Below are 24,339 nucleotides of genomic sequence, written 5' to 3' on the forward strand. Positions count from 1 at the left end.
CGACTGTATCCTAATCGTATTTTCAGCCGGCTGATTTCGCCACCTTTCTCCCTTTTCAAAAAATCACTGAGCAACTTCTCATACATTATGGATGGTTTTGTGTTTAAATAGAAACACTACAGTTTTCCACATAGCAGCCTACACAATCCTCTAGTATTTTGTGCACTACTTAAAATGGGCACAGGACCGCCGCTAAGCTGCATTTGCCACCCGCTCCACATACATATGCTCTTAGGGGATTTTATGTTGTGCAACTTAATGTTTCAAATGCCTAGCAACAGGAACTGCTACTGTAACATGTGCCTTGAGACTTCCTGTGATTATGGCTTATTGTCTCCCTGATGTGTAGGTTACTGACAGGTCTGGCCACACTGTAAGGAATTTGTGTATTTGACTGTAAAGACAGATGATATTGCAATGAGGGTGATTCCATTAGCTAGGCTTCTGTCAGCTGAGATGTGGTTGAGCCTTGTGGTCCAACCTTTGACCTCTAACCTAAGAGGCTTGACCTTTTTGTTAGTCTGGGCTTAACTTTTGTTCAAACGTATGTACATATTTTCTGTCATTTAATTGTTTCTCTTCATAACTCATCTGTCATTCCGCTACCCTCATGTCAGTCTTGATTTGTTTTATTCTTTTTCTTTTCAACACTAACATGTTCAGGCCAGTCACAATTTCCACAATTGGTTGCTAAATATGAATGTGGAGCAACATGACAATACAACTGTTGTTATTTCTTTACATATCAGTGCTGTAGCTGTAAAGGAAATTGGTTGATTAATCTAACCAGACAATAGACCAACTGCCTGATAAATTGTCCTAATGAATCTTGCTATGCAATGGAAACTGTTAATACTCCTGTTTTTTACTTTTATATTTAAATAAAAATGTAATTTCTGTCAGTTTTGGTTTTACATACTTGATTTGATCTATTTTATTCACCTGTTATTCTTAATGAGGGAATAAAGCTCTCATTAGTAGAAATAAACTATATTCATAATGGCCATAAGACATTTTTATGCAAACCATCTCAGCAGATGCTTGCTTGCTCTGTGAGCTCCACAAACTGGTAAATAACGAAGCCCACCATAGATATTCACCATGTATATTACATGACCAAAAGTATATGGACAGCTGCTTGTCAAACATCTCATTCCAAACTCATGGGCATTAATATGGAGTTGGTCCCCCCCTTTTGCCGAGCAGCTATAACAGCCTCCACTCTTCTGGGAAGGCTTTCCACTAGATGATGTAACATTGCTGCAGGGACTTGCTTCCGTTGAGCCATGAGCGTTCGTGAGGTTGGGCACTGATGTTTGGCATTTAGGCCTGGCTCAGTCTGCGTTCCAATTCATCCCAAAGGTGTTTGATGGGGTTGAAGTCAGGGCTTTGTGCAGGCCAGTCAAGTTCTTCCACATTGATCTCGACAAACCATTTCTGTATGGACCTCGCTTTGTGCACAGGGGCATTGTCATGCTGAAACAGGAACGGGCCTTTCCCAAACTGTTGCCGCAAAATTGGTAACGCAGAGTTGTCTAGAATGCAATTGTACGCTGTAGCGTTAAGATTTCCCTTCACTGGAACTAAGGGGCCTAGCCGGAACTGTGAAAAACAGCCCCAGACCATTATTCCTCTTCCACCAAACTTTACAGTTGGCACTATGCAGTCGGGCAGGTAGCATTCTCCTGTCATCCGCCAAACCCAGATTAGTCCGTTAGACTGCCAGATAGTAGAGCTTGATTAATCTCTCCAGAGAACGCATTTCCACTACTCCAGAGTCCAATGGCGGCGAGTTTTACGCCACTCCAGTTGACGCTTGGCATTGCACATGGTGATCTTAGGCTTGTGTGCGACTGCTCGGGCATGGGAACCAATGAAGCTCCTGATGAACAGTTATTGTGCTGATGTAGCGCCCAGAGACAGTTTGGAACTTGTCAGTGAGTGTTGCAACCGAGGACAGATTTTTCTTTTTACGAGCTTCAGCACTCGGCAGTCCTGTTTTTTTTAGCTTGTGAGGCCTACCACTGAGCAGTTGTTGCTCCTAGATGTTTCCACTTCACAATAACTGCACTTACAGTTGTCCGGGGCAGCTCCAGCAGTGCAGAAATTTGACGAACTGACTTTTTGGAAAGGTGGCATCCTATGATCGTGCCATGTTGAAAGTCACAGAGCTCTTCAGTAAGGCCATTCTACTGCCAATGTTTGTCCATGGAGATTGCATGGCTGTGTGCTCGATTTTATACACCGGTCAAAATAGCCAAATCCACTAATTTGAAGGGGTGTCCACATACTTTTGTATCTATATAGTGTATTTGGTCAAATATAGTATAATGCCTTTACTGTACAGTACAGTGTCCACGCAATACTACCAGGTAGCCACTAGAGGACGCAGTTTGCATTGCGGTCAAAAGCTTTCATGCAGCATCCTTTGCAGAATAAATAAACAATGGTTTAACAGTATTTGTTCAACTAAATTGTATAAGCATATGGCTGATAATCTTTATGTTCAATGGTAGCTTACAAAAGTTGGAATGCCAATTAAAATGCATGTAGATTTGCATGTAGGCCATTAAGTGTTGATTATTCATGGCAATTAAATGGCCTTTGCTTATTGTTAAACCGGGAATAATGCATGCTGAATGCTGGTCCCATAATGGTAGCCTACCTCAGCCGTGAAATATGTTTCAAATACATAAGGTCCAAGTGATTGCATAAGAGACAGTCTACAAGAACTTGACAAAACTGCCCCTTGACTAAAAATAGTATAAATGCATCAAAGTAGGCCCAGTAGGCTACAATCAATCAATTCGACGTGATGTCTACAGTAGAATAACTGACAACATGAGCATATGTCACGTTTCCGATGGCATATAGCCTAAATATTGTATTGTTCACAGGATGGGCATCTCGGTCAATGTCTCCTCTTTTCTCCCCTCCAGACAACAACATACACCTTTTGAGTAGAGGCGCGTCAGTGACACAAGCGCGGTCCAATAATTTGTCTGTCTGGTTACGGACAGAGCGTGAGAGCTTGTCGGGGCCCAATCAGCGCTTTTGTATTGCCTGCAAGTGACGGGGACTGACTGGTTGTGAGGATTTACTGCAGCGCCCCAGGATCCCAAAGCCAAACCCGAAGCCAGTGGAACCTGCGGGGTGAAGGCGAGTCAGGTGAGACCGAGGATTTTTCCGCGGCCTATCTGAAGTGAAGTTTAACTAAAAATCCCCGGATCATGGTTCTAGATGTGATAAGGCTCCAGACTTCAGTCCAACTGAAGTACTGGGACAATGTGAGATGAGTAGCGAAATAACGGTTACATAGTAGTTCTATTGGGTTAATAGTGATGTGTTTTGCCGTTATATTTAGTTCCAAAATGTAGGTAATGAAAGAGGTCTGTCTAAAACAGCTGACACAAACGTTGATAATGTTTTAACGTTCCAAATGTGTTTACATTGTAGCAATAAATGATACAGCGCGCGCGGATCATATTGATACATATAGAGCAGAATACGTTTATTGTTTAATCTCCGAGTCCCTTGAGGTTAACCTAGATTGGTTAGGGGAAAAAATGCGTCTTCGTGGTGTCGTTATGAACAAAATGTTAATCTGAAACCAATGGTTGTAATTTGATTGTTTAAATATATTTATCAACGTTGCTACGATCGAGTTTCTGAATATGAAGGATATTTGTTGAGCGAACTGGAGACAAATGGCATGAAGTGTTGTGCATATGTCATACAATAAAATTAATTCAAAATGCATCAGCCATTTACGTAAGTGAAGACGTGTTCACCCTCTCAACTTGTTTCCTAGCCCTATGCAAATGGCCACCATGGTTGGCGATGACAAGTGCTGTTGAAGGAATCAGTGAATGCCTGTAGTGATACGTGGGGCAACCAGATGATCAGAGTTCTTATCAGTTGACTTTAATCAAATTCTGTTTAGCTGATGTCAACTTCGTTTTTTTCTTTGAGTTTTATGAACATTTCAGTGGCAGGTCAATGTATGGCAGGTCAATGTATGTTTCAGTGACAGGTCAATTGATGTATTTTTGCATCAGAAATGTCACTTGTGAAAACCAATAGATAAGCAGATAATCTATTTTGTGTATGTAAGTGTTTATTTATTAACATTTTGTAACTTTTGTATTCATTCCCACTAGGGTTAGACTTTGACTTCACCTCTTCACCTTTTTCCAGGAATCCAATAGTAAATAATTTCCTTCATTGAGAACCACTTATTCCACCTATCATGGCATTTACTCATGGAGGCCAAACAGAGACCTTACCACTCCTATTCAGTTGCACTGAATTATACTAAGAACGAACCGTAGCAAACAGATAAAAAGCCAAAATCTTTGATTTATGCCGAATTTTGACTGTCATTTTCCTGATGATTTATTCCTGTAAGAACTTGTCTAGTTGACTTTTGCAGGTGAGATGAAAGTTTGGAGATTCCTCTGCCATACATTTTATTTTTGGAATAGAAATGCAGTAAGGGGATGGACAGGTGGTTGTCTACCCTTCCCTGCTCTTCTGTCATTTTAGTCTCCATTTGTATATCTCCTGGGTGCAAATTATACATCTCTTGGGCTGTTTATCTCCAGAAGCAAATTGGACTGAAGTGTGCCATTAAAGGAGCACAGCCTGGGTTGAACTGAAGTGGGACCCGAACTGGCAACTCTTTAGGGTTCATATACCTCACATCATCGTCACAACACAAACCCTGACATGAGTGGTTGGCAGACGATGTGTTGGTTAATGTAGGTTAGAAGCAGTGTGGATGGTTTGAAAGGCTTCTACAATACAAACTCCATAGAACTAATCTGAATTTCGCACACATCACGCGTTTGTACGCCCCTCCCCCCACATACACGCACACATATACCCACCTGTCTCACTTTCTTTCTCTCTCTCTCCCATGTGACATCACTAAAGGCTTCACATTAAGAGATCATTTTACATCCTGAGGTTAAAGACCGGCTCAGACTGGCTAGCGTGTTAGGACGGTGCTTGGCACCACAGGGAACAGAAAGGAGAGATAATGGGTGACTGTCCTGTTCTTAAAGGGACAGGGGGCCCAACTCTGTGACCCATGTTGTAGGCTCGGCTTTATTGACATAGATGGGATAGGCCTTATGGCAGATGCAATGCATTTGTGTATGGGCAATTCCATGGTAACAGAATGATGCTGAGACTCACATGTTTCACTTTAAAATGTATTTCAAACAAAAACCAATGATTGCAAAGCTAAACAAATGACACAACAATGCAGAAATACTACTTAAACAATTTCCACTGAAAATGTTACAAAAACACATGTACTTGAAGAACAGTGCAAATGCAAAGTTTGGTAACAGAATGATGGTTTATGCTCTTTGTGTTACAAAAAATGTGTTTTTGTAACATTTTCGGTGGAAATTGTTAAAACTCTTCCTTGTGTATAGAATTTTTTGGTTTGTTTAACAATCATTGGTTTTTGTTTGGCATACATTTTAACCCAATGAGTCCCATCGTCGCGTTTTGGAGTTCTAACCCCCTTTAAACATCATGTGTTTGACCTAAAGACCATCAGGCTCCCGAGTGGCGCAGCAGTCTAAGGCACTGCATCTCAGTGCAAGAGGCATCACTACAGTCCTTGGTTCGAATTTTTTATTATTTTTATTTCACCTTTATTTAACCAGGTAGGCTAGTTGAGAACAAGTTCTCATTTACAACTGCGACCTGGCCAAGATAAAGCAAAGCAGTGCGACAAAAACAACAACACAGAGTTACACATAAACACATGTACAGTCAATAACATAATAGAAAATTCTATGTACAGTGTGTGCAAATGTAGAAGAGTAGGGAGGTAATAAATAGGCCATAGAGGTGAAATAATTACAATTTAGCATTAACACTGGAGTGATAGATGTGCAGATGATGATGTGCAAGTAGAGATACTGGGGTGCAAAAGAGCAAGAAGGTAAGTAATAATATGGGGATGAGGTAGTTGGGTGTGCTATTTACAGATTGGCTGTGTACAGGATCAGTAAGCTGCTCTGACAGCTGATGCTTAAAGTTAGAGGGAGATATAAGACTCCAGCTTCAGAGATTTTTGCAATTCGTTCCAGTCATTAGCAGCAGAGAACTGTAAGGAAAGGAGGCCAAAGGAAGTGTTGGCTTTGGGGATGACCAGTGAGATATACCTGCTGGAGCGCGTGCTACGGGTGGGTGTTGCTATGGTGACCAGTGAGCTGAGATAAGGCGGGGCTTTACCTAGCAAAGTCTTATAGATGACCTGGAGCCAGTGGGTTTTGCGACGAATATGTAGTGAGGGCCAGCCTACGAGAGCATACAGTTCGCAGTGGTGGGCAGTATATGGGGCTTTGGTGATAAAACGGATGGCACTGTGATAGACTACATCCAGTTTGCTCAGTAGAGTGTTGGAGGCTATTTTGTAAATGACATCGCCGAAGTCAAGGATCTGTAGGATAGTCAGTTTTACGAGGGTATGTTTGGCAGCATGAGTGAAGGAGGTTTTGTTGTGAAGTAGGAAGCCGATTCTAGATTTAATTTTGGATTGGAGATGCATAATGTGAGTCTGGAAGGAGAGGTTACAGTCTAACCAGACACCTAGGTATTTGTAGTTGTCCACATATTCTAGGTCAGAACCGTCCAGAGTAGTGATGCTAGTCGGGCGGGAGGATGCGGGCAGCAATCGGTTGAAGACCTTGCACTTAGTTTTACTAGCATTTAAAAGCAGTTGGAGGCCATGGAAGGAGTGTTGTATGACGTTTAAGCTCGTTTGGAGGTTTGTTAACACAGTGTCCAAAGAAGGGCCAGAAGTATACAGAATGGTGTCGTCTGCGTAGAGGTGGATCAGAGAATCACCTGCAGCAAGAGCGACATCATTGCTATATACAGAGAAAAGAGTCTGCCCGAGAATTGAGCCCTGTGGCACCCCCATAGAGACTGCCAGAGGTCCGGACAACAGGCCCTCTGATTTGACACACTGAACTCTATCTGAGAAGTAGTTGGTGAACCAGGCGAGGCAGTCATTTGAGAAGCCAAGGCTATTGAGTCTGCCGATAAGAATGGGAGTCCTATAGGGCGGCGCACAATTGGCCCAGCGTTGTCCAGGTTTGGCCGGGGTAAGCCGTCATTGTAAATAAGAATTTGTTCTCAACTGACTTGCCTTGTTAAATAAATAAAAAAATGAGTGTGTGATTAACAGGGGCTGAGCTAGAGTGGTGTTTGTGAGACAAGGGCGGATCCCGAAGGGGCCCGGGGCCGGGTCTTTTTATAAAAACGTCTTTAGATCTTTTACCAAAAACATCCGAATGGTTTGTGCTACAAACTACTATAAGCAATCTATGGAAAGCTGAGACCCTCACGGACACTTACATGTAACACGTTTTGCTCTATGACGCTCACAAGCTACACAAGAGTCGTTAGAAGATAAGGGGTTCTTATAGATATAACATCATAGGAAATCACAGGACATAGTATCTGTTATGCTTTAATAAGCTCTTATAGTTGCGGTCACAAACTCCACACAGTTGTCACTGACTAGCTGAATATTCATTTCGCAGTGAGCAAACAATTTCTGTACTTACAGAATTCATATAAATTCATTTTTACCAGGTTTTTGCTTTTTTTTAAATTGACATATGTCAATAAAACTCATAAATGCAACTGTTTGTCAAATTGTTTTGTGTTTTACTTGTAGCCATGGTTGTCCTGAAAATTAAATGGTAGGTCTAAAACACTTTAATTGGCTTAAAATAAGGGCTGAACATGCAGATAATTGACAGTCAGATAAATGAAAAGCAGATCTTTGCTGGGGTCTTGGGACTGATAGGTTTCAAGTGAAAAATCTGAGTCTCAGCATCATTCTGTTACCCGTGGAATTGCCCGTATTCATAATATGCATGTACATGTCTGTCCATCTTGGTCCATTTCAAAATCCTCTTAACAAAGCTTCTGTCTGGATCAGTCATGGTTCATGTATCATTAGGACAAAGGTATGGATGTCTTTTTGGGGAAATTCCGCATCTCCACTGTACACAGAACACAGAACTCTGACATCTCTGCTCTCTCCTCCTCTTCTTCTTGCTCCCTTTGTCCCTTGCTCTCTCCTTTGCTTAGGCAACCGCAGAAATTAAATTGATTAGTGGTGCGGTCTATAAATAGACAGGCCATAGTTGCCATGGCAACCATGTGATAAGTGTTGTGTGATGAAGAACTGGGCCTCCTAAGTGTTGTTGTAGTGTAGTGGGCGCAGGATGATGGGTGTGGGTATCGGTGTGTAGGTTCGTTTGTCTGGATTATATGATCTAACACTACAGGTGTGTGTATGATATGATATCACAGTGTAATGTTGAACTGTGTGTGTTTTGCATTTGCTTTGTGCTAGATTCATTGTGTGAGTAAATGGATTCATCCAATTGAATAGATTCTGATTTTTTATTAAATTTTTCTGACTTTTTTGTCAAGGTGACCAGCTACCCCTTGGTTTCCATGGACACTGTTTCCTAATCAGTCTCATGTCAGGAACCCTCTGTACCCTGGGGTTGATCGTGTGATGAAACCCTATTGGTTGTAGACAACAACCCCTGATGCCATCACCGCCATGTCCTCAAATATTTTTCCCTTTCTTTTCAGTCAATACAGTTTTCATCAGGCTACAGTTATGAGATAAACTTAAGGCCCTGTTAATTATTTGTGTCCTGTCCTAATTTCTCTCCTCCCCCATAAACACTGATCTTGAATGGAATTAGATATGATTGTGTTTGATTCCCTCCTAATGACCACAGTGACCCAGCATGAACCACCCGTGTTCTTTATGAACGGATCATTACATGTTATTATAGTAATAATGGTGATTTATAATGATGATAGGATTTTTAGATTAGCCTGATAATCATTTCTAGCGATTCAGTCTGACAATACATATTCATTTAAATTAAATACAACTTTATTTATCCCCTCGGGGGCAATTATGAAAGGCAGATCAGTTACAAGTATCACAACACAACACATATAAAAGTCGCTAGTTTTAATATTACACAAACCAAAAAATAAGTAAACAATATCACCTTAGCAGAGGACAGAAAAATGTATATTTTTAAAGCTAATTTCCAGCTATTCTACAAATTCTGCCATAGAGCTGAGATCCTTATTTTGCAGTTAATAGCTAATGTCCTGCAATTCAATTCAATAATTTTTTAATGGCTAATGCTGTGTTCTGTGTTCATTTATTTTGGTATTGTCCATATGTAGCTCGTTTTTGGTCACAGGTCCAGGAATGGCTGAAGAATTGCAACATTTGCCTAGAACTAACGCTACAGATAGCAATACTGGGGGATTTGAAAAGCCATAGTCAATCAATCAATAATATAATAATTATTTTAGCAAAAATGTTTATTTTTAATTTACAATCTGTAGAAGCTATGAGAATAGGAAGGTTCAAATCTTTTGTGAAGCATCACAGCACAGTTGAAAAATATATGGCAAATAAAAATCCGAAATGGATGATGTTGGAAGATAGATGGGAAGGGTTGAGTGGAACTGAAGGGTGGGACTAATAACAAGATAAACAATGTAGGGCATACGGGATCTGTGAAATGTGTATAGGTGCGGAGCTTTTGTGAAATAGCACAGTTACAAGTGGAAATAAAATTGGATGGACAACAGAAATAGAGGAAGGACTAAGAACAAACAAGAGAGAACTATTATAAAGTAGTCTGTGTCTGTAAAATAGGTATAAGATGTATAAATTGAAGGTAAAAGCAGAAGTGTTTATTAGTTTACTCCAATTGGGGGAGCGGTGGTAGGGTTGCGGGGAATAATAATAAAGGTATATTCTTTAAAAAAAAGTATGTATGTCTATATAGGTATGTGTATGTATATATGTATATATGTATGCATGCATGTATGGATATATATATTTACCCAAAAAAATATGGGGGATTGGAAATGATGCAGACAATTACATTGGAAGCAACATTCTTTCCGCAATATTAAGCTGATCCACCCCAAAAAATTAAAAAAATTAAAAAATTAAAAAATTAAAAAAAATGCTGTGTTCTTATGCTCAAATATTATAGCAAAATGAATGGGGGCCTGATAGTGTAGCATTTATTTTGTTGTATGTTCTCAAAGATTATAGGCTATTCTATAGGTCCATTACCTTTTCTACATACTTTCTATTTGGTTTTAGTCAGTTAAGTTGACACTGAAAGCGTTTTTCCATCCCGAAAATGTATTTCTAAATATGTGCAATGCACACATTTTTTTATCACGCAACCCACCTGGACCCCTGCCGGACCCACAGTTTGGGAACCACTGCTGTAGGGTATGTTGGAACAAACGTTAAAACCAGATTTCTTGGTGTTGGTGTTTTTTCAGAACTTAGCTCAGGGTTTTCCCACATTAAGTCAGAACTCATGGGTGGTTCATGGCTGATTCCTTTCCTCCATTCAGTTGCACCTTGCTACCAATGTGTTGTCAAATGTGGGGTGATCATCAGTACTTCATTATTTTGCATACAACCTGTGCTCTCTCATTGACAGGTTAGGCTGAGGTTGGTGGGTTTCTAATGCTGCTTCTGCGCTGACTTCTGCTAGTACCAAGCAACAATAAGGTTAAAGAAGTAAATCACATCTCTGTTTGTAATCTACTCCTCATTCACATACTTGGTCCCTACATAAATCAAAGCCCTTGGGACTATATTGTTAACAGTACGACATAAGCCCTTATTCGTCACTTCCCTTCCCCCCTCGGGGTCTTGCAAACACAACTATGCAGCATATGTTTACGATAAAAAAAGTTGTATTTTCTCCCCAGTGTTTTTTGAGGGATGGATGGAGGGAAGTGGAGTCAGGACAGGGGGAGGGGAGTGTTTATACGGGTGCTTTGTTGGCATCGCACAACTGTAGGAAAATGGAGGAGGGGTGGGGGTTGAGGAACGGGAACAAAGGAGCCTTATGTTGGCATGGTCTCTGAAATCCCAGTGTGTGTGCGCGTGTGTGTGTGGGTGCGCCCGTGTCTTCTTGCAGGGCTGGGTATGGCTGAAGAATACTGTACATATCTTTATCTGTTACTGTGTCAAAGTCTTCTATCGTATAGCTCTCTTTTACAGCATATAGGCTACAGTGACTATAATATATACTGTATCATAGCAGTCTTTGTCCATAATCCCTGTCTTATTTTAATGCCAATATGATCATAGTAAAAAAGAGAAAGGACAGTAAGACAGATTTGTGAATATCACTGCATCTTTTAATCGAGGGTGCTGGTCCCAGTAGAATGTATTTTTGTCCAACCTCTACATCACTTCAACAGTAGCTTCACTTTTCAGGATAATGATTATGTAGCTTTGGGGAATGTTAGTGTGTATGTCTGACTGTCTGTCTGTCTGTGTGCTTTTTAAATATGTGTGTGTGTCTTTGCTTATGCTGATCATCCCCTCTCGTTTACCATCCTTCCATCTTAGCACCCCCTTTTTCTTCCTCCTCTCTTCCTCTCGCGGTATGGAGGCGTCTGACTTGTGTTGTTTGGCAGCGGGCCCAGAGTGTGGTGTGTGTGTGCATGTGTGTGCGCATGTGTGTCGATGCATGTTGGGGTTGGGCGCTGTAGGAGGAGACTGGTGAGAGAGGGAAAGAGAGATGGTGGTTTGTTGCAGCTGAGGGAAACAGTCATCACATTATATAAGGAGCAATAGGGACAGAGAAGGGGGGGGCAAGAGGTGCTGGGTAAAGATGGTCATATGTACACACACAGACACAAAAACACACACCACAAGACAATTCTGATTGGCTTGTTAGCCACGTTTGGTTTTACTTGCACTTTCTCACTTTTCTACCTGCTCCTCATCTCTCTTGCTCTGCTCTCTCTGTCTCTCTCTCCACAGTTTTCTACGTGGGTTACCACTTCCTTTTTCCTTTTGTAAAGGAAGTGGTAACTTCCATGTCTCATGATGACTCTCTGGACCTGGAGAGAGAGAGTAGTAAACATACAATACATTTTTTTAAAGATTGCTACATTGAAAAACCATACTATGTGTGTGTCCTTATAAATGGGCGTGTTAGTGTGTGTGTTAGTGTGTGTGTACACGAGTGCTACCATTTCTACATAGCAAGGCATTATGCTCTAATTATAACCAGTCCACCATCTAGTCCCTTGACAACCCCTCCCCCCACTCTTCCTGGCCAATCCTCATCACTCTCTGATTTCTTCAAGAGTATTATTGGTCTAAGTTGCAGGGCAAACTAACTCCCTGTGCACAACCTACATTGCCTGCCTGTGCATCCTCAACCAACCTTCCTATGACTCAAGTGTGTCAAATACAATCGGATTTGCGCACACACACACGGTTAACCATTTCAGGGCCTGATAGAGGACACGACATATTAATTAAATTACTGTCTTTATGCGCATGTGTGTGCATGTTTAAGTCATCATATGTGCCCATGCATGTAATAGTACACACACACACACACACAGTATAGATACATAAAGCCCTCAAGCATGTTCTGTCTTGGGTACATATCATATTACATACCCCTTTAACTCAGACTGGAGAAGGAGGTCAGGAAGGAAAAAGTGTGGGTGTGCGCCTTTTTCTGTATCTGCAGCCATGTTAAAGGGCAGCAAGCATTTCTCCCATTGTTTTCTGTTGGCTTTGATGGAAATATGAACTTTTAGGATAGAAGTATGAATAATGATTATTGGAGTTGTAACACAGTTGTTACACATGCTTATTTGACTCTTAATTCAATAGGATAGCTGTGTGTGCTGTACTGTGTTAGCCTGCTGCTTGTCTATGGTTATGGGACAGGGGTAATGACAGCTAACTGTTAGCGCTGTCTGAGGTGGCAAAACAAACAATATGGTGGGAGAGCAGCAGACCTGTCAGCTATCCTTCACTATGGTTGCTGCAACATTTTTCCATTGAAAATGATCAACTTATTATAAACTGGGGAATTTTGATCAGTCGAAAGGGTCCCACAGGGATGCTGGCCCATGTTGACTCCAATGCTTCCCACAGTTGTGTCAAGTTGCCTGGATGTCCTTTGGGTGGTGGACCATGAGCTGAGAACTGTTGAGCATGAAAACCCCAGCTGCGTTGCAGTTCTTGACACACTCAAACCAGGGCTACTGGCACCTGTAAGAAATTGTATTAGATATTGGTAACTTGTTTTAACAACTTCTCAACATTAGCTATAGTTGACACAACATACACACCCCCTCTTTCTCTTGGACATATGCTGGACTCATTAGACATATACACGATACCCACAACTCCCCTCCCCCATGACAATCACACAGACACACACAACTCATGCTTGGAGCTCAGGACAAAGAACTATCTCAGGAACCAATGGAACGTGGACACCAGGCCTGTTCAGGACTACCCAAGACCCAGATCGACCAATCGGAAGGCCAGACTCGCAGATCTACCTACTTTGCTTGTTGTCTATATAATACTGTACAGTTCTTGAAACTATCTTTTTTCCGGACGATTCAATAAGAATCAGACAGAAAGAGCCTTGCTGCAAGATTTTACTAAGATATCTTTACATGTAATTAAACGGCCTTATTATAAAATTATCCACCTCGTCCTATTGTCTCCTCTTGTTCTCCTGTCAACAGTAAACGTTTTACTAACACACCTACTACCATACCCCATTCAAAGGTACTTAAATATTTTGTATTGTCCATTCACCCTCTGAATGGCACACACATACACAATCCATGTCTCAAGACTTAAAAATCCTTCTTTAACCTGTTTCTTTCCCTTCATCTACACTGATTGAAGTGGATTTAACAGGTGCCATCAATAAGGGATCCTAGCTTTCACCTTGATTCACCTGGTCAGTCTGTCATTGAAAGAGCAGGTGATCCTAGTGTTTTGTACATTCAGTGTACATACTGTATTGAGTTTGTCATGTTAACTGACAGATATCCACGCTGGGGTGCATGCTAATCGTCATTAGCATGCTAACCGAAACCCATGCTATGTTAATCGGACTAAGAGGCTAATTCGCTAGCTAGCCATGTAGATTTTACATTTAGTTTTTTGTATGTTAAACTAGCTGGACAGCTTGATGAATACCATTTACACTTACTAGGTTATAATTGTGAAGCAAAACGTTTGCTAAATCTAGTTATCCTTATGTCTGCATTGCCATTGTTGACTTGACTGGCAGTAGGTTGAGTTCTTTGTTGCTTGTTTGTTAGCTGACAAATTCCAGTACAGATGTGTCAGTCAACAGGCAACAAAAAGCTATAGGAGATGAGTAAATAAATGGGGAATTTTAGATTTTATGTTCATATGCTATTCATGGCCATATTGCTTATAATTGCTCCAGTGTCTCATACCCCACTCCGTTGCCAGCAATATTGTTTCCAAAAATTGCTAGTGTATCCTCAGCTCAAGTATGCCCACTGTACGTACAAGTGAAGATATTTTCTTTCTTTGCTTGAGTAGAGGTTTTCATTGTTTGTGTTTGAGTTGCACATTTCAAGATATGTCATAATCATGTTGCTCTTTTGATCTCAGAAATTCTTTGTTTTATCTTAGGACAAATAATCACGGCTAAGTTAGAGATGTTCCTACGTACTCCTCTCCATCCCTTCATCCCTGTCTCTCTCTCTCTTTCTCATCCATCCAGTCCAGTATGGAGCGACTGAATGAGGAGGCGGTGCGACTAAGCCTGCTGAAGCGAGGCCTGGACTCCTCCTCACCTGCAGGCGGCGCCACGAGCAGTGAGCGAGACGAGCTGCTCTCCAAACGCATCAAGATGGAGGGCCACCAAGCCATGGAGCGCCTCAAGATGCTGGCCTATCTGAAACGCAAGGACCTGGCCAGCCTGGAGGGGGGAGGGTTGGGAGGGGTCTCAGGAGGCGGGGCCCTAGGGGGTGAGGTCAAGGGTCATGGGTCTTCAGGGGGAGGGGCTTATGAGGAGAAGACCAATGGGAGCCTCCGTGGTCAAGTTGTGGGAGCCCATGGCATGGTGGGAAAGAGCGGGAAGGAGAACATGGGCGAGGAGCCGGTGGATTTCAGCGCCCGGAGAGGGTGAGTGGAGGAGGAGAGAGAAGAGACGGAGGATAGGAGGGAAAATAGAAATCTTTCTTACAATTAAGAATCAGTCAGAGTTGAAAATGTGTGTGTTCCTCCACAGTGACGTTGACCGGGAGCGACACACACCCTCCCCTGATGTGATCGTCCTGTCAGACAATGAGGCGTCCAGTCCAAGAGGGCCCAGCCAAGGAGAAGAACGCCTGAGGGTAGCGAACCTGGAGATGTTTAAGGTGTGTGTGTGTTTGTGTGTTTGTGTGTGTTTCAGCACATATTATTGCAGTCTTGAAAAATGTAGAAGTATATGCATACTGTCTTTTTGTGTGTATGAGTGTTAGAATAGTGCATAGTTGTATAGAGTTATTAATACATTAATTAATAAAAAAACACATTGTGGACCACTCAGATTGTTTTGAGACACTGTAGGAAAACAGTACAGATATTCATTTGGTATTAGCTATAATACATTATATCCTCTATACATCATTGGCATCAGCTGTAACACATCATCTATACACAAAAACCAAGTACAATAGATAAAATGACAAGTTTTATAGTTGTATATGTGTGTATGGAGAGGAATGGCAGAAGTGGGTGCATTATGTGTGCTCATTTGTTTCTATGTGTGTGCTTCAGGGTAAGACAGGGGAGGAGAGGCAGAAGATGATCAGGGCTCTGAGAGAGGAGCTGAGGCTGGAGGAGGCCAGGCTGGTGCTGCTGAAGAAGCTGAGGCAGAGCCAGATGCAGAAGGAGAACCTGGTGCAGAAGGTCAGTCAGTCACCCACCCAACGCTGTCCCATCCATCCTCTATACTCATCTGCTTCAGTCAGTCATTTAGACATTTATTCAGTCATCCACTTGCTCATCCCTCTGTCATCCACTGCTCACTCTGTCACACTACACTCTCTCAGCCACCGCACTCATCCCTCTCTCTCTCAGCCACCGCACTCATCCCTCTCTCTCTCTCAACCACCTCACTCATCCCTCTCTCTCTCTCAGCCACCTCACTCATCCCTCTCTCTCTCTCAGCCACCGCACTCATCACTCTCTCACTGTCTCAGCCACCGCACTCATCCCTCTCTCACTGTCTCAGCCACCGCACTCATCCCTCTCTCACTGTCTCAACCACCTCACTCATCCCTCTCTCAGCCACCTCACTCATCCCTCTCTCTCTCTCAGCCAACGCACTCATCACTCTCTCACTGTCTCAGCCACCGCACTCATCCCTCTCTCACTGTCTCAGCCACCGCACTCATCCCTCTCTCACTGTCTCAACCACCTCACTCATCCCTCTCTCAGCCACCTCACTCATCCCTCTCTCTCTCTCAGCCAACGCACTCATCACTCTCTCACTGTCTCAGCCACCGCACTCATCCCTCTCTCACTGTCTCAGCCACCGCACTCATCCCTCTCTCACTGTCTCAGCCACCGCACTCATCCCTCTCTCACTGTCTCAACCACCTCACTCATCCCTCTCTCAGCCACCTCACTCATCCCTCTCTCTCTCTCAGCCACCGCACACATCCCTCTCTCATTCTCTCAGCCACTCCACTCATCACTCTCTCACTCACTCATCCACGGCACTCATCCTTTTCTCACTCACTTACTGCTTATGCATTAACACTTTACACTCGGGGGAATTGGCCTATAGGGCCTAAACATAAAAAAAGAGAAGCATATGCATAACCATTGTCACAATTGAAAGGGAACACTTTAGAGATACGCCGAATATAGGTTCCTTCTGTTCAGAACAACAACCCAGGGTATGACACCATGTCATCCTCGTAACTGTACATCAAACATAGTGATCATTAATGCCAAAGTAACCCAATTGGCGCGAAGGATGGGGGCATCTTCTTGTTGCACGTGGTGCTCCCGCTTGGAATGTCTGTCAGTTGATTCCCATGTCATGTGTTGCTGCCATGCTATGTTGTCGTCTTAGGTCTCTCTTTTTGTAGTGTTGTGGTGTCTCTTGTCGTGATGTGTGTTTTGGCCTATATTTTTTAAATATTTTTAATCCCAGCCCCCATCCCCACAGGAGGCCTTTTGCCTTTTGGTAGGCCGTCATTGTAAATAAGAATTTGTTCTTAACGGACTTTCCTAGTTAAATAAAGGTTAAATAAAATTAAAATAAAATATACCGCTTTAAAACGGATACCCAGAGCTCTGACAATGTATAATATGTTACTATACCGCTATCCAATTTATGCGCATATCAGTGACCAAATCTGCTATTTTCACCCAATATACAGTATGGAGTGTAAAGGGCTTACCTATAAGTTGCTTTGGATAAAAGTGTCAGCTAAATAACCTTATTATGTTAGTATTATTCTATGTATCACCTCTACCCTCTGCTCGCTCAGGTCCCTGTGGTCCAGAACACAGCGTCTGCCCTCCAGAGCGGTGTCGTCCACGGGGCTCAGAGCATGAGCAAGATGTCTGGCCGCCCTGGCCACCACACCCCAGAGCCCCAGAACCATCGCACTGCACAGGTTGGCTACAGCATTGCACAGGTGGGCTACAGCATTGCACAGGTGGGCTACAGTACTGGTTCTCTTAGGGTTCCCTTTGTGCCTTGGGTCGGTCACAATGCAAGTTGGGCAGGCGCAAGGAAGCCATAGAGGGGGGTTGGGGGATGGGATTGAACAATTATTTTTTTACATGTTGCATGAGAACCATCTCACAATAAAGCAGAGGTCTCCTGTTTCTTTAATAGCACAGTGACACCATCTCGTGGTATGAAGAGGCATTACCCTCTTAAATAAACTCTGGTGAATATGAGCAGGAAAAAGACATGACACTGAAAACCGACAAACACCAGGGGTAACACCCATGTCTTACTTATGATCTTTTTCTCCTTCTCTTTCTCCTTCTCTTCCTCTTTCCTCCCCCAGGGTCACTCTGTGATCAGGTCAGCCACCAACAGCTCCATGTCTCAGATGATGATGTCACAGAGCAGGGTGATAGCGCCCAACCCTGCCCAGCTGCAGGGCCAGAGGCTGGCACAGCAGAAGCAGGGTGGCATGCGCTCCTCGACTGGCAGCTCTAACAACGCCATTAGCTACCAGCAGGTAAACCCCAACGTCATCCCTGTTATTGGTCATAATCATCATAGAGCAGTGGAAAAAATTAAATAAGAGTACAGATTATTATAGGGGATAATGCACACTTTTTTGAGAGATAATTAGAAAATACAATTTTATTCATGAAATTGTATTTATTGGTTCTCTTAAACTAAAGGGATAGTTTACCCAAATTACAAAATCACATATTGGTTTCCTTCATCTGTAAGCAGTCTATGGACAGGGTACGTCCATAGAACAATTGCTGGAAAAGTTTGAATACCACTGTCATAGAGGTTCAAATCAGTTGCTTCCACTCAGAGGCCAGGTTTTGGGGGTTGTTATATAATTTTTAGCAGATAAATGTAGCTGTCATGCCATCAGACTTAAACTTAAAACCACTGTTCTGAATGACGGGTATGGTTCTCTGTGTTTACTTGCAGTCTTCCACCCAGCAGGTGGCAGCTTCTCAGCGCTCTGGCTCCTCCTCCTCCTCGGCCATCTACATGAACCTGACCCACATGCAGGCGGCCGGAGCCGCGGGAGGGGTCAGCGGGGTGTCGGGGGTGGGGGCGGTCAGCCCCTCAGCCACACACAGCCCAGGGGGGACATCGGTGGGCTCCTCCATGGCAGACACAGCCAGCAGCCAGGCGGCCGCCAAGCTGGCCCTGAGGAAGCAGTTGGAGAAAACCCTGCTGGAGATCCCGCCTCCAAAGCCGCCGGCGCCGCTCCTCCACTTCCTGCCGTCAGCGGCCAACAGCGAGTTTATCTACATGGTGGGCCTGGAGGAGGTTGTGCAGAGTGTCATTGACAGTCAGGGTGAGGGAAGGAACTGGAACCCTTTTGCTGATGCCTAGCAGCCATTTGTCCTGCACACAACCATCAAACCAACAATGTTATCAGATGAGTCAGTTTGGAATTGGGCCCCTCTCCCCTCACTGAACTCTTGTGGCTCTCTCTTTTAGGTAAACTGCGTTTGCCCTCCTCCATGGAGCCCTTCTCGTGTGCCCAGTGCAAGACGGACTTCACCCCTCACTGGAAGCAGGAGAAGGGTGGGCGCATACTCTGCGAGACCTGTATGTCATCCAATCAGAAGAAGGCACTGAAGGCCGAGCACACCAATAGGCTGAAGAACGCCTTCGTTAAGGCTCTACAGCAGGAGCAGGTCAGCATTCCATTGGCTCCTCGTTGCTCTGTTCAGGCAACCATTGTTTATAGGGAATGTGTGTGTGTGTGTGTGTGTGTGTGTGTGTGTGTGTGTGTGTGTGTGTGTGTGTGTGTGTGTGTGTGTGTGTGTGTGTGTGTGTGTGTGTGTGTGTGTGTGTGTGTGTGTGTGTGTGTGTGTGTGTGTGTGTGTGTAAATAACCATATTTTACTAAATGTGTCACAGGAGATTGAGCAGAGAATCCAGTTGCAAGCCGCTCTTGCCACCAGTTCAGCTCAAACTGTTCCAAGCGTCAGTAAGGCTGAGTCTATGAGCAGACATCACACACACAGACAGGTATGTCACTGTCACCACTGTTAGTAAGTGCTACCTGCTGCAACAGACACCCTGTCATCTAGCATTGTTCAGCAAAGTTGATGAAAGGTCCAATTGTAACAGCTGCATAATGGATACTTGATACATCCTTTTTTTTAATCGATCAAATATTGACTGAATTATAGCTCATAAACCACATTAACCTCTGTCTTGTGCAATATTAAACCCCCTATTTATGAGATTTGGTTGTACATTTTCGGGAGCGACTTGCTGAGTTTCTGTGTAAACACTTCAAATGAATTAAATCAGAACTTTTTAAAACTTTACAAAAATGTACCACCCTCTTGTGCAATGATCACTTTCTCTTCTGTCTTTAATCCCTGTCTAAGGGTGGGTGTTGAAATAGATGCATATCATGTAGATGCCATTGTTGACATTTTGAACTGGACTGGCATGTGTTTGAGCGGTAGTTAAAAAGCGATCGCAAAATCAATTGGAAAGTGTATTTACAAGCAAGGGTTAGAATGTGCGTTTATTTTATGTGGTCCTCTCTAGCTCAGTTGGTAGAGCACGGCGCTTGCCAGGATAATGGGTTCGATTCCTGGGACCACCCATACTTAAAATGTATGCACGCATGACAATAAGTCGCTTTGGTTAAGTGTCTCCTAATTGGCATATATTATTTTGAAATAAATCCATCCAGCGACGATTATGTGACAAGTGAATTTACACCCCACAAAAACAGGGGTAAAATGGCTGCAAAAAGGGGAATCCTGAGGTGGGCGGGGAATGTGCGTTGCTACTTTCACATTTCCACAACCGTCATCACACCCCTTTAGTTGTTGAGGATGTCCCGTGCTGACAGATGGACTCTCTATCTGATGTGTGTGTGTCCTCCAGGCGCCTCAGCCCCAGGTGACCCAGTCACAGGCCTCCCTCCAACGGGGTCTGTCTGGCTCGGCCCGGGGTGTCCTGTCCAACTTCGCCCAGGCCTCCCAGCTCTCGGTGGCCAGCAGCCTGCTGGGCATGACTGGAAAGCGCAGTGGACAGCTGAGCACTAGTGGGCACAGCCGGGCACAGCAGCAACAGCAGCAACAGCAGCAGCAACAGCAGCATCACGACAACCGCCGCCAGCTCTACAGCATCCCTGGTGAGTAAACAGACTAGGGGCGTGCTGGGGATGGGACTGAGATCAGCCAAACAACTGTATAGACCAGGAGTTGGGCTGGGGATGGGACTGAGATCAGCCAAACAACTGTATAGACCAGGAGTTGGGCTGGGGCTGAGAGGCAGGCCTTTCTGACAGTCTCTCACTGCCTCCCTCCCTCTTCCTCCCTCTCCAGGGGTGAACATTGCCTACCTGAACCCGGGCAATGTGGTCGGCCACAAGGGGTCCAGCCTGGCTGACCGCCAGAGGGAATACCTGCTGGACATGATCCCGCCTCGCTCCATATCCCAGTCCATCAGCGGACAGAAATGAACCTCACCTCGCCCCGACGCAATACCACAACCCTTCCCCACACCACACCCCAACCCCCATCGCATGCAGTGCCTGTTAGTGTGCCTACCAAACTAACCTGTATGAAGAACACAATCAACGAGTCAAAAGAGGCCACCAAACTCTGAAATGACTTTTCATTTGAACGTGATGCAAACCCCTTTTAAATCCTCTTGTTATTACTATCGTCATTAGTGCTATGGATGTTGTTACTACATTGCCGCTACCAGTTATGAGCGTGCCCATCTTTGTGGAGAACCCCTGTCTTTATATGCTTGTGGCAGTGTCCCGAGTGTGGGGTGTCTTTTGTTTTGGATTTATGCGCTTGTTTTTGAAGCAATATTTTGTCTCGCTTGAGCTTTCCTTACTGGACTCTAGTCTTTGTTATGTCTGGAATTACCAAGCTATCTTTTTGAGAACTGCACCACTCTCCAATCCCTGCTCTTTCTCTGATTTCTGATTTCAACCATCACTCTGTTTTTCCACATTTGGTTGTGAATTGTTGGAGGAGAAATTCTACCAGCCCGGCCAAACCTTTGTTTTAAAAAGGTGATTGTGATGGTTTAACTTTGACCTGAATCTCTCAAGCCTTTGAGCTTGAGCTTTCTTCAAATATTTGTGGGGAAAAGAGGATGTTTGAGACCCTGGAGTTGTCTGAAGCAATGCTCCTCTAACTGATTGTTGAAACAAGGATGGATACATATCCCACAAAGAGAGAGAGCCCAATGCAACATCTGGACTTGGATTGGATGCACCGTGAAAAATACTACTCCCATTGGACATGAAGGCATAGAAACTGAACCTATAGCAGAGTTGCCCTGTATCCTTTGACCTTTTCATTTGAGGCAGATGGGGGGGCTGTAGTTCAGAAGTGGTGGAATTGAGAAGTTAGTATCCTAAAGCATATAATTAATGGGGTATTGATTGGAGATATCATTTAGAGGGATTTGATTGGACGAGAGATCATGTGAACGTACGTAATTGCCTGAGAGATCAGGTGATAAGGTTTTTATTTAATTGGAGAGGATACATGTATTGGATTTGGTGGGAGGGATTATCCCTAGACTCAAAATTGAAGGGGTTTCCAATAGGACCATGGTTTGTACTTATTTAGGAGTGGGAATGGGGGGGAAGAGGCACAGGGGTTGATCCCTCTCTCTCCTGTTTTCATCTCCTAGCTAATGGGATTTGCTATTGTTCACTCTACCCTGTCATTCAAAGTTCTGGATTCCGTTTAGATACTATTTGATACTATACTTTCTTTTGTCAACATTATCCCCATGGTGTCTGGGAGGCATTTGAAAACGGTCAGGGAGAGTGGCTAGCTATTAGCTTTAAGACTGCTCTAAGCTATTTAGATGTTTGGTGTCTTCTGAAGTGTTCGTGTATCTGAAAGGTACTTTGCACAGGAGACAATAAATAAATACAGTATGACAAATGCAACTTGAATATTTACATAAATCAAACAGTTATATAGAAGGAGACATATACAGGATATACAGTACCAGTAAAAAGTTTGGGCACACCTACTCATTCAATGGTTTTTCATTGTTTTACTATTTTCTACATTGTAGAATAATAGTGAAGACATCAATACTATAAAATAACACATATGGAACCATGTAGTAACCAAAAAAGTGTTAAAGAAATCGAATTATATTTGAGATTCTTCAAAGTAGCCACCCTTTGTCTTGATAACAGCTTTGCACAATCTTGGCATTCTCTCAACCAGCTTCACCTGAAATGATTTTCCAACAGTCTTGAAGGAGTTCCCACATATGCTGAGCACTTGTTGGCTGCTTTTCCTTTAATCTGCGGTCCAACTCATCCCAAACCATCTCAATTGGGTTGAGGTCGGGTGATTGTGGAGGCCAGGTCATCTGATGCAGCACTCCATCACTCTCTTTCTTGGTCAAATAGCCCTTACACAGCCTGGAGGTGTGTTTTGGGTCATTGTCTGTTGAAAAACAAATGATAGTCCCACTAAGCGCAAACCAGATGAGATGGCGTATCGCTGCAGAATGCTGTGGTAGCCATGCTGGTTAAGTGTGCCTTGAATTCTAAATAAATCACTGACAGTGTCACCAGCAAAGCACCATCACACCTCCTCTTCCATGCTTCATGGTGGGAACCACACAGGCAGAGATCATCCATTCACATACTCTGTGTCTCACAAAGACATGGCGGTTGGAAACAAATCTCAAAATTTGGACTCATCAGACCAGTCTCCTCTGAACAGTTGATGTTGAGATGTGTCTGTTACTTGAACTCTGTGAAGTATTTCTTTGGTCTGCAATCTGAGGCTGGTAACTAATGAACTTATCCTCTGCAGCAGAGGTAACTGGGTTTTCCTTTCCTGTGGTGGTCCTCATGAGAGCCAGTTTCATCATAGTGCTTGATGGTTTTTGCAACTGCACTTGAAGATACTTTAAAAGTTCTTGACATTTTCTGGGTTGACTGACCTTCATGTCTTAATATAATGGTTGACTGTTGTTTCTCTTTACTTATTTGAGCTCTTCTTGACATAATTTTGACTTGGTCTTTCATCAAATAGGGCAATCTTCTGTATACCACCCCTACCTTGTCACAATACAACTGATTAGCTCAAATGCATTAAGAAGGAAAGAAATTCCACAAATGAACTTTACAAGGCGCACCTGTTAATTGAAATGCATTCCAGGTGACTACCTCATGAAGCTGGTTGAGAGAATGCCAAGAGTGTGCAAAGCTATCATTAAGGCAAAGGGTGGCTACTTTGAAGAATCTCAAATATAAAATATATTTTGATTTGTTTAACACTGGTTACTACATGATTTCATAGTTTTTATGTCTTCACTATTATTCTATAATGTAGAAAATAGTACAAATAAAGAAAAACCCTTGAATGAGTAGGTGTGTCCAAACTTTTGACTGGTACTGTACATAAGCACTTAGGTACAGAGAGTAAGGATATTGTTTCTGTCCACCAGGAATCCAGGGTGAATTGATTATTATTGAATTGATTATTGTTCTATCTCATCATAATTGTGGCTCTATTTCAGCAATGCATGATGTTTAATTATTTCAGGATAACATTTGGAAGTAACTAATACTGGTGCATCCATTTTAAAGCAGCAGGCTATATTAATTCCAATTTAATTTTCTTCTTGCAAGCAGGAGTGGCCTGGTTATTGCCTCTTATACCCTGCAGTTTAAAATGTAAAAGAAACATATTGCCAGAGAGCAGTGGCTTACT

General features: G+C 43.1%; 1 protein-coding gene across 1 annotated transcript; it reads left to right on the top strand.

Annotated features, from left to right (window-relative positions):
* The first annotated feature begins 3,079 nt into the window (after positions 1-3,079).
* LOC120031200 (transcriptional repressor p66-beta-like) lies at positions 3,080-22,644 on the top strand. The gene is made up of 11 exons (XM_038976839.1): positions 3,080-3,168; positions 14,658-15,061; positions 15,168-15,297; positions 15,701-15,832; positions 17,428-17,577; positions 17,959-18,135; positions 18,570-18,945; positions 19,092-19,291; positions 19,517-19,627; positions 20,507-20,756; positions 20,950-22,644. Exons 2-11 carry the CDS (start codon positions 14,664-14,666, stop codon positions 21,084-21,086), a joined length of 2,061 nt encoding a protein of 686 aa, XP_038832767.1. The 5' UTR covers positions 3,080-3,168; positions 14,658-14,663; the 3' UTR covers positions 21,087-22,644.
* Positions 22,645-24,339: the final 1,695 nt, after the last annotated feature.

Source organism: Salvelinus namaycush, chromosome 37 (assembly GCF_016432855.1).
Source record: "Salvelinus namaycush isolate Seneca chromosome 37, SaNama_1.0, whole genome shotgun sequence".
Taxonomy (NCBI): domain Eukaryota; kingdom Metazoa; phylum Chordata; class Actinopteri; order Salmoniformes; family Salmonidae; genus Salvelinus; species Salvelinus namaycush.